At 38.2% G+C, this 17552-nt stretch overlaps 1 protein-coding gene across 1 annotated transcript in view; it reads left to right on the forward strand.

Annotated features, from left to right (window-relative positions):
• The window catches only part of VMP1 (vacuole membrane protein 1), a 120718-nt gene extending 104061 nt beyond the window's left edge, over positions 1-16657 (forward strand). Inside the window, exons 10-11 of the mRNA XM_007947861.2 lie at positions 15300-15402; positions 16514-16657. Coding sequence (XP_007946052.1) covers positions 15300-15402; positions 16514-16657 — 247 coding nt within the window. The remainder of the gene's footprint in view (positions 1-15299; positions 15403-16513) is intronic.
• The last annotated feature ends 895 nt before the right edge of the window (positions 16658-17552 follow it).

Here is a 17552-nt window from a genome sequence, read left to right on the forward strand (position 1 = left end):
CCTCCCAGAACATTGTTTTGTGCCACTCCCAACAGAAATACTCCAGGTGGACAACTTCAGCAATCAGGAGCTCCTCAGTTGCTCGTAGCAAATCCCACCTTGGAGTTTACAAAGACTTATGGGTAGAAAAGCCACACAAAGTAATTTACTACACCACAATGGGGTCTCCATAAGTTGGCCATTAACTCAAGGGCACCTAACAACAACATATTATTAGCACTACCACCTTCTGTTTCCCAGCTTTTGGAGTTTCTGTGTAGTTATTAGTTACTCAGCTCATCTCCCTACATTCAGTTATACTCCCCTCCAATCCGAACACCCTTAGAGCAAACAGAGAAGACTTTTTGAAATTTTAATCTGAGCATGTCATCACAATCTCCTCATCCCCCAGCTCCTCTTGTTCTTGAAACTCTTCTTTTGTTTTCCGTCATTTTAAAAATAAAACCCTGTATGATCTGATTCTAACCATTTTTGATCATGTTTGAGTTTCCCACCACTGGGCTTTGCTCATGCTTTTCCCTGGATCAAGCCATCTCAGCCTTGGCACTTACCAGCATTTCAGGCTAGATAATTCTTTGATGTGGGGGACTGTCTTGTGCATAGTAAGATACTTAGCAACCTCCCTGTCTTCTACTCACTAGATGCAAGTAATATCTCCCCTGTCGTGATAATCAATTATGTCTCCAGACAGTGCCAGATATCTTGGGGGGGGGGATGTTCTCCCTCTCCCACTGAGAACCACACTGGTCTATATAAATGTCCTTTAGATTTCAGCTATTGCATCCTCAGAAAACCTTTCCTAACAAGGCCAAATACCTCTTTGGCATGGACCAGGGCCCTCTGTTAACAGCAGCACATTTAAAGTTATATTTTTTACATTTATGTTTGTGGGTATATGATTATTAATCTTTCCACCATTAACCTGTGAGTTTCTAATGATAGGGATAGTGAACAGTATCTGACATCATGACTGACATAGAGCAGGTGCTCAATAAGTGATCTACAGAATAAATGAACTCATGGTATCCAAATAAAGATCTGGTCAATAAAAATTAGCGTCATTTGTATAGCCTGTCTTCTTCTGCTTCCCCAGCCTTTAGAGTTCCTAAAAAGTTATATTACTTACTGTAATATATGCAAATAAAAGTGCCTTTAAGCTTAGGCCAACATAGTTAAATTAGAATTCATTATTTTTTCTTTATTACCAAATGTCAAATGGTATCTTTTTAATCTTTGTCAGTTGTAGCATTATTTTTTAATCAAATTTTCCAGTTGAGCTGGACATGATTTGTTTTCTTATGTTTTGAAGTAGGAAATGCTTTTAAATAAAAGTGTTCAAATGAAAATTAATAGACTCACCAAACCTAGACTGAAAATTAAGTTAAACAAAAAGGAGTTTTTAATAGCTCTATATTTATTATTTCATACCATAATAATAGATTAGCAAATGATTTCAGAAAATGGAAGGGGAACAATCAGATTGACTCACTAGACTCATTGTTGAACTGAAAGTTACTGTACACAAATTGTCAGTTCTGTTCACATTGTTTAAACTCTTAAATGGTACAGCAGTTATCAAACTAAACTAGTAAAGTTTGGATACAGTCTTTTGAAGGATATTTAAAACTATATACCAATAAGTAAGGGAATAGTGAGTTGCCAAGGCAGAGGAAAAAAAAAATCAAAAGGGAAGCAAGACAAAAAATCAGCAACAGTTCAAATCAAAAATAAAATTACATTAAAACTTGCAAAAGCTGGAACCTGTGTAAGGCGGAAACCTGTCAGAGAAGGAAAACTCAGATGTTTTCCACTAAAACGAGTGATCAAAAAGTGCTAAGACTGCACCCTGCCAAAGGCAGAAAACTTGAGAAACCTGGAAAAACAAGGCAGTTGCATCAGGTTCGGGCTCTCAGAGGTTTCACTATATGAGATATTATGACAAAGAAAGGAGCCCTGATGCCTCAGTGATTACGTGCTCAGCTGCTAACCAGAAGGTTGGTGGTTTCAACCCACTAGCTGTTCCAAAGGAGAAAGGTGGGGCAGTCTACATCTGTAAAGATTACAGCTGAGCAAATGCTGTGGGACAGTTCTGTTCTGTCCTATAAGATTGCTATGAGTTAGAGTTCACTTGACAGCAATGGTTATGATTCTGGTTTATAGCAAAGAATAATTAAAAATGCATCCCTGCAGTCAGGACAGCTAGGGAGTGGTATAGTGGAAAGAGCATAGCTTTGGACAAAACAAATCTAGATTTAAATATGAACTCTGCCACAGGCATACACTTCTAGTTAGTCATTCCTTCAAACACTATGTACTGAGGACCTTTGAGTCAAGAAGCATTGTACTGGACACTGAAATTCCTTGAAGCTTGTTTCCAAGTTTCTGCCCACAGTTTTCTTCTCCAGCTCAGAAGGCCACTGACAGTCTTTCCAACTCAGTCATAATGTGAAAATGTCTTGTAACCGCATATTTTACAATTTAGTTGAAATACACTCATATCAATGAGTTAGCATTCCAGTGCATATGGATTTTTAAAATGCCTTTTGTTTCAAGTTTGATGATGCCTGTGTTCTTAAAGTTTCATTTTCTAGAGTTTCTATTGACTGGATGAAAAGATAGACTGCTAGATAAGTATCTTGTGTTCTCAGGGAAGATTGAAAGGAAGGTCTGCCTCTCAGAGTACTCATTTTACTGTACTCTCTGGTCAGTAAAATGCCTGTAACCAAGACAAAGCCTTTTATCAGATAAACATAGTAGGCACTTTTGTATATATTTATTATTACTATTCTGATTACAGCCCTGAATGATGGATTTTTTCCCCATTAAGGAAGTAGGCTCAGAGAGGTTATGAATCACCCACTTATCTCAACACCAGTGAGCAGTGGAGCTAGGATTCAAAACTCAGATCTATTTGACTCTTAATCCCATAGTCTTTCCATAAGACCAGTGTAACTTTAAAAAAAAAAATTATTTATAACCACCCATAACCTACTACCCAAAATGAAATCCAGGATCTTGACAGTAGCCTACATCAAATGTTTCCCCAAAATCTCAATCCCATTTCTCCCTTCATACAAGGTTATCTTCTGAATCCCATTTTCATCATTCTCTTCCTTGTCTTATGTAGTTTTATTGCTTCTGTATGTATTTCCAAAAAGTATATAATTTTTTATTTTAGTTGTGCTAACTTACAGGCCTTTGGGACTTTTCACTTAATGTTATTTTGTTCATATTATAGTGTGTCACTGCACTATTCATTTTGACTACTATATATTATTCCATTGGGTAATTATACTACAATTTATTCATCCATTTGGGTTGTTTCCAAACTTAAGCTGTTTTGAGCAATGTTTCTATGAGCATTCCTTAGTGCACGATAGATGAGGAAGTGGGAAGAAAATGATGAAAAGGGTAACACAGAAGAGGGAAACTGTGAATAAAAGATAAATTAGATATAAGCAAGATAATATAACTTACAGTTTTGTCTAGAGCCAAGCTTGGGCAAAAACACCATAGGTATACTTGCTAATGGCCAAGCCAGGCTGCTCATTTTCTCTAGGTGTCAGAAAGAGTTGGTATTGATAGTTACATAACTGGTGGTCCCAGTTTACTATTAATTTTACAGAATTTAATGCTATGCTGATGACTGGAGGAAATGTCCCTATCCCAGAGGACTTCTCAATATTGCTATAAAATGGCCTAGCTAAGTATGCCTTTGGCCTGTGGTATTTTTAGTACAGTATGTCATTGCATGACAGTACTAAGGTCCCAGAGAACTTCTTGGCCCTGCCCCAAAATTTACTGTAGTTTTAAGGGTAAATAGTTCCCCTCTCCCAAAATGAGATAAAAATAATTATATTTATTTCTTAGTTCTGGAAAGTAATTACCAATGTCACTAGTAGGTTCAGGGGATGGGATCAATCAGTTATGTATTCTGAGGGGTTAGAATCCAGGTAATTACTTTGAGGGAAAAAAGCCTTTTGGTTTATAGTATGTTTAGCACATGGACAGAGAAAGTTTGAAATGGAATTATTTCACTCTTTGGTATCCTGTTTGGAATATGTCAGGAGACAGAACCAAAGAACCAGGGAACTTCAGAGCTAGAAATGGATTTGTTGCAAGGCTTTTTTTTTTTTTTTTTTTTTAATTGTGATTTGGGTGAAAATTTATAGAGCAAATTCACTTTCCATACGGCAGTTCACGTATACTTTGTCTCATGACATTGACTACAATTTATCACAATGCAACAGCTCTCCTCCCACTTCCTCCCGATAGTTACCTCTTCCCTGTGTCCATCCCTCTGTGCACTCCTGCCCCCTGAGCTTTCTCCCTGTGCATAAACAGCCCTTCTTTCTCCCACGATTGTTCTCTCCAGGGAGTGTATCTACCTCAGGTAAATGTTCAGCTCATATGCCTGTCTTTTTTAGGCTGGAAGCCACAGGTGTGGGTTCAGTTCCAGACCTGAAGGGCAGCTAGGGGCCATAGTTTCAGTGGTTCCACCAGACTCTATCAGACCAGCAAACCTGGCCCTATTGCAAGGCTTTTTTTTTAATTTAAAACTAATTTTTATACTTTTTCCAATGAGAATGTAAATGGAGAGAAACCTGGACATATTTCTTAAAGAGCATGACCAAATCTAAGTTTAAAATCATGATTAAAATGACATGTTCCAGTATTCTCACCAAATAGAGGATGAGAATTCCCAGAAAATAACATTAACCATATGACTCAAAACAAACCATATGCAGAACGTTGGCTCATTGTCAGGTTGCCAGGGTCTTATTGGAAGACAAAGTCCCCAGTTTTACCACACAAGAAAGTTTCCATAACTCAATCGTTGAACTTAAAGGCTGGGGGATGAGGCTGAAGGCAGGGACTTTTTACCAGATACAGAATGTTCCATGCTCTTCTCTGCTCTCTCTTATTTCTCAGTTAACTTGATGTTTGACTTCAGAGACTGGGGCTTGCCTGTGGTAAGAGAGATCATGTTAACCAATGAGGAAGTAAGTGCTTGAATCTGAATGTTGTTTCTTATTCTTCCCTCTATGGCAAGCAGTCAATGTGAACTATGTGGGCCTGGACTTTTTCTTCTACAGAAAGAAAATCTGCCTTTTCATTGTAAAATATAAAATGATTCATGTACATAGTGTCTCTGACTTTGATCATTGTAAAATCATAAAAAGTGATGGAAGTGTATAACACAAACATTTGTGTTACCCAAAAAAGGTTAGGACTCCCACTGCTAAGACTCAGTTACACACTCTTATTTTAACATACCTCCTTCTGCAGTTTAGATAGAAAACTCATTTGTCTTCATGTCCATAGTAGTTTATGTTTTCTTCTCTTTTGACATTTCTATCTTTTGTTACAGATATTGGGAGGCAGCATAGTTAAAGGTTAAAGCAGGAACTCTGGGGTTAGACTCTTTTAATTAGAGGACTAATTAATGAGGACTGAGAAATGGACATTGTATTAGGAAGTTACTGTTGACCATTATTGGAGCATTTCGGTTGTTGTTGTTGTTATGTGCCGTCGAGTCGTCCCCGACTCATAGCGACCTCTCCTTGGGTTTCCGAGGCAGTATCACTACGGAAGTAGGATTGCCCAACCTTCCTTCCGAGGAGTGGCTGGTGGGTTTGAACCGTCAGCCTTCTGGTTAGCAGTCAAGTGCTTTAGCCACTATGCTACCAGAGCTCCCGGAGCATTTCGGTAGAGTGGTAAAAATAAAACTCAATTAAATTGGATTACATAAAATTATTGGATCAGTAATCATGGGAGAATAGAAGAGCTGTGTATGCACAGGGAGACAACTCAGGGGGCAGGAGTGCATGGGAGGGAAGGACACAGGGAAGTAACTGGGGAGGAAGTGGGAAGAGAGCTATTGCGTTGTGGGAAATTGCGGTCAATGTCATGAGACAAAGCGTATGTGAACTGCTGTATAGAAGATTGGTTTGCTCTGTAAACTTTCACCCAAATCACAATGAAAATTTAAAAAAAAATGAATGAATGCATGTTCTCTACAAAGCAGCAGGGATAAGGATGAGGTCTTTGCCTCGCACATGTTAAGTGTTCTGAACATATTTGTTGACCAAATTTATTCATTCACTAATAGGAGAGACTATGTATTTTAGGTTGAAGGAAAGACTATTAAAAGACTAAAGATGGAAAATGTACATGGAAAAATGTGCAAGAGAAATTAACATTTAATAAAGCCCTACTGTACCAGGTGCTTTACATAAATTTCTATTGAATCTGCACAACAAAAGCTGTGAGGTACTATCACTAGGTAAATGAAGAAACCCAGGTGTACAGAGAAGTTAAATTCATTACAAAGGTAAGAAGTGAAAGGAGATAGGATCAAAAGCCCAAGTGGATTGGTTGTCATCCTGTTTAACCACTTCTTTAAAACTGGAATGAAGATTCTGAGAAGTTTTGAGGTAGAGAAGAGGAATATTGTGAGAGACCATAGAAGCGGTAAGGTAATCCACTAGAAACTGGAGATTTGGAAAGAGTGCCAGTTTCAAATAGCTGCTGTATGAATTCAATTGGGTAATAGTCCCCAAAGATTACATACAGTATGATATTTTTAAAATAAAGTTAGCACAACTGAAATTCACCTGTGTGAAGCTATAGCCAGTGTAGTTAGTATTAGTGTTATTACTGGCTTCTGTACTGTAGGTTTAAATACATACTTTTTCCCTCCTATCACCCTTCTAGATTAAGTTCATTAAGGGCAGATACTATAACTTTGTTTCTTCTTAATTTAGTGATTTAATGATCGGGTTAGTGATTTTCTGTCTGACTAATGATTGGAATAACTAGATTATTCTTAGGTGAGGTTGAATTCTAATCAGTAATGTCACTTTTTGGGGGGGGGGGGTGCCTTTTCACCACCAGGCCACTTTCAGTGATCTCAAGGCCACGTGAACTTTGGCACCATCTCACCTTAAATTTAAAATTTTGCGTACTATTCTGTATTCTTGACTTTTGGGTCTGTGGGTCCCTGGTGCTAATTTGTTCATTCTTGGAATTCAGTGGGTCTTCAAGCCATAGATTTGTCACTATAAAAAGCTGTCAGTTTCTGTAACTTGAAATAGTTAATAATCTGCTGATTTTTAGCAGGGTTTTATTTGGCAGCTAATCATAGATCCCTACTTTAACTCTGGCCTTATCATTAACATAAATACCTACTTGGCCTCTGCCGCTGAAGTCTGCATTCTAAAAGGAGGTTTTGTTTCAAGGGCATCTCTTTAATTATAGCATATTTCAAAGAGTAATTGCTAATTTTAAAGCAATATTAACCTCCATTCTGATTCTTACAGAAAACAGTTCCAAATGTTCAAAGCAAAGGCAATTGAGAATTCTTTTTTTGAAAAAAAAAAAAAAAAAAAAAACCTCCAGTGATAGAAATATGCTGAAAAATATTAGCAACATTACACTTGATGTTTCTGGATAAAGCAGTGGTCTTCCTTATACCCGGCCACCAAGAAAGGAATGGTGTCAAGTGTTTATAATACCACTCTGCACACAATGAACTTGAGTACAAAAGAGGTTTTAATCATTTGAAAGGGGCACAGATGTGAATGAAATCCTAGAGGTTTTAATCACAAATCCTGAGGTTGAATCACAGTGAATTTTAAAAGATGCCAGAAACTGTCCATTCGAACTTGTATGTATATGCAAAACCACTGAATCATTTAGGGTGGTGGGTTATCTTCATCCTGCATTTATTTTATGATAGAGATCCTGGAATGTGAAAGAATTTTATTTGGGTGGGATACCATATTTCACATCCAAAAAGTATGTCTGTTTCCAGTTTTTTCTTAAACTATCAGTTTCATAGGGTTGCTGTGAGTCAGCATCGACTAGGTGGCAGCAGGCTATCAGTTTCAAAGATTGAAACTCTATTCAGCGAACTGGGAATGGTACTAACACTTCTATTGCAGTCACACATACAGTTCTAGATCACATTTTTACTTAGGTTAAATATGAATTGATTTGCAGTTAACATCAATTCATTTATTTTTGCCTATTCCTGAGATAATGAAGTAATAATTACTGTCTTTTATCATGTTTTTCTCTCTTGTCTGTGAGGGCCTAAAGGCTATAAATATTCATGTCAGTCACACTTTGGCTTTCTCAGAAAGTTTGCTTGATAAATCCCTACCCAGCCAGCCCCCTTTCTCCAAAGTAATCTACCTTAGGAGGAGAGGCAGTTTCACTTGGAGGGCAATCTGTCATTGTTAAATCTGGCCAGGAGTCTGAGGTCCATTCTGAGGCACTATGAATAAAGGTCTGGTATTGGTTGGGCCCCAGGGAAACAGGTGGTTAAATACTGTGAGAATCTTTATCAGACAGGAAATGACAACTCATTAAAATACTAACCGTTAAGCCTATTTAGATCATTGCTTAGGGGGTGGGGAGGAAAATTTAACTCTACAATGTTTGACTAACGTGCACATTTCACAAAGTAGAGAATTATTTACAGGACTGTTGTCAGGAAAGAGAATTGCAGTTCATCTTGTTGCTGACCTTCTCTCCCACACAATCAGTGCCGCTTTAGTACAGAAGACAGAAGATGCTTTAGTACAGAGTCATAGCTGGGTGGTAGGAGGAGGTGGTTTTTAGTTCATCCTTGTAAATACATCCTGCAGGTACTTGAAATGTACATTTTAATCTCCTCAGCAGAGTAGTTGGTTGCCTTCAGTTAGTACAGGACCGTTTTCTATCTGGGGTTCTACTACTGTGATCCTGGACCTGATTTCAATTGATAGAATTCTCTAGAATCAAGTTATAAACTTGATTTACTGTGATAATTTACCACACAGTGGTCCTCATCCAATCAAGAAAATTCTAAAGACACAGTATTCATTTGAAACATTATCTAAAGTTTTAACTATGAGCACATGGTGAATAGAGCAGCTAATAGTCCTGCATTGAGTTGGTCTGCTGACTAAGCCTTAAGTTTTTTTTGGGTTTTGTTTAACCCTTTGGGAATAATGTGTATTATTTGTACCCCGTTTCATAGTCGAAATGATCTAAACTAAAATAATAGAGCTTCTATTTATGCTTCCTTCCATCTTATCTTTTATATTTTCATTTTGTGTATGTTTTTGTAATGCATATAACATTATTACGTTAGTACATATACATAATAAAGTTTATATGGCTATACATAAATTGGAGCCAGTAGCTTACCATAGGTCTTATTGGCACTCCCTCAATCCTTATGTCCTGAAATCACAGAGAGTACAAAGATAGCCCAAGGGAGAAGTGGGGGTACCACCATACAACGGGGGCTCACAGTGAACCCCTTGCTTACTTGGTCACCTTTAGCATGTTGCAACTTGGTATGTTTTTCTGTGCCCCAAATTAGATTTATAGGTTATAATTCTTACTTTTAAACCAACCGACTCCTCATAAACAGACAAATAGCTACTACTATAAAGTAGCAGTAGAATGAAGATAGTACTAATAACATTCTGCTCACAAGGAATACCAAGAAAACTGCAGCATTGGCATTCCACTAGTTCCCAGTGCAGTCTTCAGCAACCACATTAAGTTAAAAGCAATGACAGTCTAATGAGATCTGTCGAGATTTCAGGAAAAAAAAAAATTTATAAATTGTCAGCTTAATAGTGACACAATTTAGAATACGCCTTGATATGCTGACTAATGATAGAATGAAAACCATCATGATTAGTAAGACATTTAAAGTAAGTATTATTTTAAGGATACTGTTTATTTCATCTTTTTAAATGTGTGTGTTTTACTGTGTTTATAATATAATAAAAACTAGTTGCCATCAAGTTGGTTCCAAGTCATGCCAACACCATTGTGTCAGAACAGGACTGTGCTCCATAGGGTTTTCAATGGCTGACATCTCAAATGTAGATTGCCAGGTCTTTCTTCTGAGACATTTCTGAATGGACAAGAATTCCATTCTCTTGACTAGAAGCCAAGCACGTTAATCATTTGCATCACCCATAGACTCTATAATACAGTAGAATTTGCCTATCGCTTATAAGTTACATATACATAATTTAGAGACCATTAGTCTGTTCTGCTCTGGCATTATAAGCTGCTTTTGATGTTATTGAAAAGAGTGTGTCTCAATTTAGTTTAAAATATCTCTATTATGCTTTCTGAATTATATCAACATTTATGACTGAACTCATATTTCTCGTTTGTTTTAAATGTTTCCCTAACCTGAATCTTAGGAGCTCTGGTGACACAGTGGTTAAAGCATTTGGCAGCTAACCCAAAGGTTGACAGTTCAAACCCATCAGCCACTCTGCAGGAAAAAGATGATGAAACTGTCTCCTTCTATAAAGATTTATAGCCTTGGGAACCCTGTTGGGGTGGTTGTACTCTCACCGGTAGGGTCACTTTGAGTCAGAATCGACTCAGTGACACTGGGTTGGGTATACTAAATACTCTGAGATTGTATTTAGACTTTCTGATTAGTCATCAGAGCGATGTTAAATAAAACCCAGCCTCAAAGAAATACACAATTAAACAAAGGTAAAATATTGTGCCCAAGCTTTTAATACTCCATAGCCTCCTTTCTAGGAACCCATGTCAGGCAGTATATTTTTTCAGGAAAACCCATATAACTTACATGCTCACATTAAGGCTAAGATCCTCAAAGAAGTCAATGAGAAAGGAGCAGAATCTGTGTTATGTATTAAATTTTAAAAATTACTTTATAGAATCCATATAATATCCTTAGGCTTTTACAGATCAACTGTTTAACCTTTATATCCACTCTGAAAATAAGGCTAGCCAACAAGGCAAATCATTATTCTAAGTTCATGTTATTTCTGCCAGTTTTATGGACACACATAACACAAAACACACACACCTGGATGGAAAAATCCAAACAGATTCATGAACAGTTCAAGGAAAATGTTGGTCTTCTGATAACAAGTCCTAGTTTGATGACTATCACCATGTTGGAGAAAAGATTCAAAGTAAATCAAGTGGCCAGTTTTTTATATCTATCTAATTAGCAAATTTGTTTGAAACTTAATACAATTTGAAAGGAGTCTCTTGACAAACGAGTAATAAAATAATGACTGACGAATTTTAGGCATGCTTGGGACGGGTGTGTGCTCCAGATTAACCAACAAATGAAAACTGTGCATTGTGAGAAACAGGAGTAATCATTCCACCTACTCCCTGCAACCTCTGCCAACTGTGATGCTTCCTCTGGAAGACTTTCTGGCCGTTGTGGGTACAGAGGATAATGCAGACCTTATTCATTCTAAGTGAATATGGCAAAAGGTTAGGGTTTATCAGATACTTGATTTCTAGAAGCAGAGTGGTATATATATTTTTTTAAAAAAAGATTTTATTTGCAAATTGGGCAAACAAAATTTTACAAAATTGGTTAACAAAATTTTGCCCGAAGTTTACTCTGAATGGATTATTGAACACTATTATGATTTGCAAAGAAATTTGTCTGTCATTTCTTTTAACAGGTACTTACATATGTAAGTGTGGGAAAATACTTTCCCCGTGAAACCATTTAGAGCTCTGGGTCAGTTGGGCATTCTGTACTTTTTCTTTACCTGTTTTTCTTTTGTTCCGTTTTGTTTTATTTTCAAAGTTGGTTTTTTTTTTCTTCCAAAACAAAATAATCAGTAACAAAAAAATATAATAATTCGTTGGAAATTTTTTTTATTATTATTATTTTTTTATTAGGATTTGGGTGAAGATTTACAGAGTAAATTCACTTTTCATACAGCAGTTCACATATACTTTGTCTCATGTCATTGACCAAAGGAAATTTGTTTTTTAATGAAGTATATTATCTGAAAGGTGCTCTGGTGGTGCAGTGCCTAAGGCATTGGACTGCTAACCAGAAGGCTAGTGGTTCAGAACTACCAGCCACTTAAGTCTGGGCAATCTACTTCTGTAAAGATTCACTGCCTTGGAAACCCAATGGAGGTCGCTATGAGTCGGCATCGACTCGATGGCAGTGGGTTTGGTTTGGTTTTAGTTTATATTATCTGAAACATATTTGTTGTGTGTCAAGAACATTCCAAGATTTTATCGTTGACAAAGATTTTTCTACCTATCTGTTGAAGGTCCACAGCAAGAAAAAGCACATGAAATCAGTTCATTTTTATCTTTTTTTTTTTTTTTTTAAGTTTTCTTACCTAGGCAAATGGCTTACAAAGCTAGCTGCAGTATATTTGTAGTCCAACCATTGACTGAAAAATAGTTCTGTATGTTTGTTCTCCTCCTAGTTTATGTTCCTCTCCATCACAAGACTGTACGAGTATGCATCGTTTAATGTCCATTCGGGCAACATCTGACTGCATATACATCCGTGGGCAGGGGCACCCAAATGTCTGAGTGCCAAGATATCAGAGCATCCTCTTGATATTGGAACCCCACATCTACCAAGGGCCCAGAACACACCTAGTCTGTGGCAATGGAGGCCCAAGCCCAAACTCCCAACCTCTGTTTCCCTCAACTCCCATGATTCAGCTGGTCTAGTCCCTATGTTTTGCCTGGTGTGGCTCCGTACGATACTGAAGGAAAGGTATCTGACCCGGGGGCCGTAGGCCTACACCTCCCCTCCCCAGTTCTACCTGGCTTTCTCTGCAGCTGGCTTAGCAGAGGGGCCCAACCAAGTGCTCATCTGAGGCATCCTTAGCAGGAGCTGCCCAGGACATGTGCTACACAGCAGCCCCTGGGCCAGTGCACCCTCTCGACACAGGTGTTCACACAACAGCCGAATCACATAACCATAACGTCCTATTTCACGGAACGCTCACAAAAAGTATAGTGGACATTAAGCGGCACATATCTGTAAATCTTTGAACTTAATCAGCACTTAATAGCATATGGAGGACTTCAGCCACTCACTGTGGACTGAGATGAGTCCTTAGCCACATGCACAGGATCATTCTGAATGTAATCTTTTTCAGGGAATGGCATTTAGGCTATTTCCTAAGCTGACTATAAAAAGCCACTGAATTGTGATGCAAGTTATTTTCTACCCATGTGTATGTACCTTAAGTTAATGGATCCTTGTTTCTGTCTGCTGCCTGAATGTAACTTGAGAGATGAGGCCGTGGGCTGGTATTATTGTTTACTGAACATACATATTAAGAGTAGCAGCTGTAATTTCAATCTTTATCTTGTCCATTACTAAAATAGCTTTGTTGTTGTTATGTGCCTTGGAATCAGAACGGACTCATAGCGACCCCTCCTTGGGTTTCCAAGGCAGTATCACAAGAGAAGTAGATTGCCCCATCTTCCTTCCGAAGAGTGGCTGATGGGTTTGAACCGCCAGCCTTCTGGTTAGCAGTCAAGTGCTTTAGACACTATGCTACCAGAGCTCTTTAGTGATAAAGAAAACTCTCCTGCATGAGTGCTTTGTATTAGCTATCTGCAGCATAAGCCATTGTTTGTAGAAATAGAAGTAACAAGTTTTTATGAATATATAATAAAAGATTAAGATATGGCAAATAATTGTCTATATAACACTGAATACCTAGATTTTGGATTAAGTTCACTTTTTAGATTTATTCAAATTATGTGGTATTTGTTCTTGACAGTTTTGGTTAGTATATTGCTTTAAAAACTTCAACCTCTGCTCTATTTTCAACAGTTTTCCTAGTCTCTCATACAAAACTGCATAGAGACCTTTTTCCCCACTCCACCACCCAAAACTCCTCAAAGCATGTAACATGTTGTTGTTGTTGTTGTTGTTGTTATGTCTGAGGACTCATAGCGACCCTTCCTTGGGTTTCTGAGGAGACAGTATCACTAGGGAAGTAGATTGCCCTATCTTCCTTCTAGGGGAGGAGTGGCATTAGCACCTTGAAAATTAATTGCCAAGGTAGCCTGAAGATAATTCTTTGAAAGTATAATGGCATCACCTAAAGTGTAACTCCTAATGGGCTTCTTAACATGGCAAATTGTTTATCTTCTCAGACTAATTTGAAGGTTGTCTGCAATGATTGTTGCCAGTCCCTTCCTTGTTTCCCCCCCAGCAAAAAAAAAAAAAAAAGAACAAACCACTAGAACTTTTCTAACATTTGGTCTTGTTTAATCCTCATACTGATTTTAAGTTCTTTGTAGGCCTGGATTATTTCTTGCAGTTTTATATTTTACCATAGCATCTACGGCAGTATTGGACACAAAATAGGGACTCCATTAAGTGATTGGTGGTTAATAGATAATTGGATCAAGGAAATCTGACAAATAGACTAGCAGAAAGCTTCTCTTCCTGTACTCAGCTTTTTATAACAGAAAGCAGCTATCTAGTTCTTCTAAAAAGTGGGAGCATTGGGCACTGTTGCAGATATGTATTGGGAAGAGATTGGACTCATTTGCCTTTTATCCCTAGTGTGTCAGATGAGAAAATAAAGGGTAGAGAAAATAGGTATGTTTGACTTTCTGAGTTGCCCCAAGTTACCATTAAAAAAAAAAAAAAAAAAAAGCCTGCAAGCTTGCCTCAAACTGGTAGCTACAGTTGCCAAACCGGTTTCACAGCACTGCCTCGGTGTATTCTGGGTGAGAGGGAGCTCCTGGGACATAAACTTACCGGAGATCACTATCCCATTCATCTCAGAACAAGTTGTTTAGTAATGTACTGTAGTTTCTGTGCAAATCATCTACCATAAACCATGAAGTGATTCACAGTTCATAGTTCTTCTTTGTTCCTTTGTTAATCACTGACTTTTGACTAGTGGGAGGTGCCTACCCAATTTGCTAATGCATTCTTTTTGGATAAGGATGACGCACAGATTGTCCTAATAAGGACTTAGATTGAGAAAGGACCGCCCCCTTTGAGAAGATGGGACAAGTCAGAGAGAGGGCGGGCAGTTTCTTTTTTAACTAGGGATGACACAAGCCTAAGTCATTTCCTTATTAATCGGTTCAAACCAGTTCTTACAGGAACTGGTGGTGATAAATGTGGGACTTCTCAGAAGTCATTCATTTTATTCTTTGTGCCACTCCAGGGTACAGCATCAGCTCGCCTCCCCTCTCACTGAGCACGAAGTCTTCTGCTAGATGGGGCTCCTGATTTACAGCTCCTAGCTTCCCCCCAACCATGTTTTCTCCTTTAAAGGGACGTTGGAAGAAAGAATTTGTATGTGCTTTTTAGAAAGAGTTGACAGAATGTTCCCGGCTCTGCTGGTTGTTGTATTTTATTCCTTCTCTTATCCAATCCCTGCTTTTTGAGTCCAGGCGGTAAGTGGATTTTTTCTAATGTTCTTTCTGCTTTCCTTCCCAAATGTTATCTTCTTCCTTGGGCTCCTCCACCCTGTCTCCAGTGCTGTCCCTGGCATAGGTCCCTCTCTGCAGAAGCCATTCCAGGAATACCTGGAAGCTCAGCGGCAAAAACTTCACCACAAAAGTGAAACGGGCACCGTACAGGTGAGACCTTGTTCCGTTTTCTTCTTCTCTCTGGGCAGTTTCAGACTGAAATCACTTTCACTCACATTTGTTGGCTGGTAAGAGTGTTTTGTTGGCTAGTCTTTCTGATGGGAGTCTTAGCCTTAAGACAGAAACTGTATGTTCTATTTGGGGCATCTTGTCCCAAAAACATGCGTAGGGTTAATGGAAAATAATGAGTTTGTTAAGTAGAATCAGCTACTGCTTTGACCTTAAATGATTTCTTCAGCAGGTGTGAAATTAGCTTTCAGCCTTTGCCACTCAAATAGATTTTAAAAGTTCAAATTCACTGCATAACAAAGTATTGAACTTACTGAAATCATGTGAATATCTCCCTTCATTTTTTTTTTCCCCCTGTGGGAAAGTGGGGAAAAACATCATTTTTTTTATACACCCAAGGCGTTTAACATGGCTGAGCTTAAAAACCTGAAACAAGACCCTAGCCCTGCCTTTTCTGTAAACTGTTCTATGGCAGGAAAATATCTAGAAGAGGATGAGTAAGCAATAATCTGAAATAGGAAACTAGAAGGAAGCACAGTTGTGTGTTTTGGTTTTTTTTTTTTTTTTTTTCCCCCAAATGGCCTTAAACTCTTCATGTGGGCCTTTGCTGCCCTCAATTGACCAAGCAGGACTTCAGAAATAGATACATTTTTTAAGCTGCTCCTGATACCAGAAGGGGGGGGGGGGCGGGACGAAGACTCTGAACACTACTCTGCAACAATCTGCTTAAGTGGAGCTACTTACTGGCTTTAGAAACCCAAGGCTTTAATCAACGGCTTTATTCTTCTGTCACAGTAAAAGTTGAGAGATGACTGACCTGGTACTCATTCCCTTCCAAACTATATGAATCAACAATGACTTTACATCTAGCAAAGTATATCTTTATAGCTGGATGTAAAAATGCCTGAATGTGACCTCAGGTAAATTTCAGGGCAGGCTGGAGACTCATCCTTATGGATTGTCTAGACCTTTTAAGTTGTTCTTTTAAATTCCAAGGTCTGTTTATTTTCTTTAACACATTGTAGATGATCCCTTTTTTACTCTGGACTAATGAAGCCTTTCTTCTTGGATTGTTCTGCATTTATTCCTGCAGGGAGAAAATTGGTTGTCCTGGATGTTTGAGAAGTTGGTCGTTGTCATGGTGTGTTACTTCATCCTGTCCATCATTAACTCCATGGCACAAAGTTATGCCAAACGAATCCAACAGCGGTTGAACTCAGAGGAAAAAACTAAATAAGTGGAGAAAGTTTTTAACTGCAGAAATTAGAATGGCTGAGTCCTGCCTTAAATGAGGAGGACTCCAAACCAGGGAGGAAAATTCCCTTTTCCAACCTGTATCAGTTTTTAAATATTTCTTCCTGAAACCAGTTTAGTCCATATTTTGCACTGACTTACTTTTCCTTTGTGTGTTAAGGTAAGGTATCCACCCTAAACTCAATCCAAATTGTATTTTATAAGGGTGGAATGTGATGTTCGGCAGCAAACTTACCAGAAACTGGCCTTCAATTTGTTACTTTCAGAAGGCCCACAAATACAATTTAAGAATTCCCACTACCACCCCCCCAAAAAAAAAATTCCTAAGTGTGTCAAGCTTTTTAGCTTGTCCAAATGATGGCTGTTTTCTAATTCATCAAAATGTATATAAATTACACTAGATTGGATAACAGTCTTGCATGTCTATCATGGTAAAATTTAATATGCCATCCTGCCCAAACCCTTCCTTGATCCCACCCTCAAGGCCATTTTATGATGCATTGCACACCCTCTGGGAAAACTGATCTTTAAATTTTGAGACAGTATAAGGAAAATCTGGTTGGTGTCTCACAAATGAGCTGACGCCATTTTTTATTCTGTATATTTAGAATGAAGTCAAGAAAAAACTTTATAAAGACATCTTTGATCATTCCAAAATGTGTCCGTTTTCTTGAGCGTTTTGATTTTTTACTTCCTTTTAGCTTCTACCAACTGAATGGCAGCCTTGCCAAATCCACCTACAACCAGGATTTCTTAATCCTTTATTTGCATATAAGAGCCAGCACCATGGCATCTTTTGTAATGCTGGAATTAGGCAGCTATACACGCTGCTGTGGTGACCTATGGGATTGGCCTAGGATGGGGATTTCTTTGTTTCT

Source organism: Orycteropus afer, unplaced genomic scaffold (assembly GCF_000298275.1).
Source record: "Orycteropus afer afer isolate SDZICR_OR568_19922 unplaced genomic scaffold, OryAfe1.0 scaffold00196, whole genome shotgun sequence".
NCBI classification, from domain to species: Eukaryota; Metazoa; Chordata; class Mammalia; order Tubulidentata; family Orycteropodidae; genus Orycteropus; species Orycteropus afer.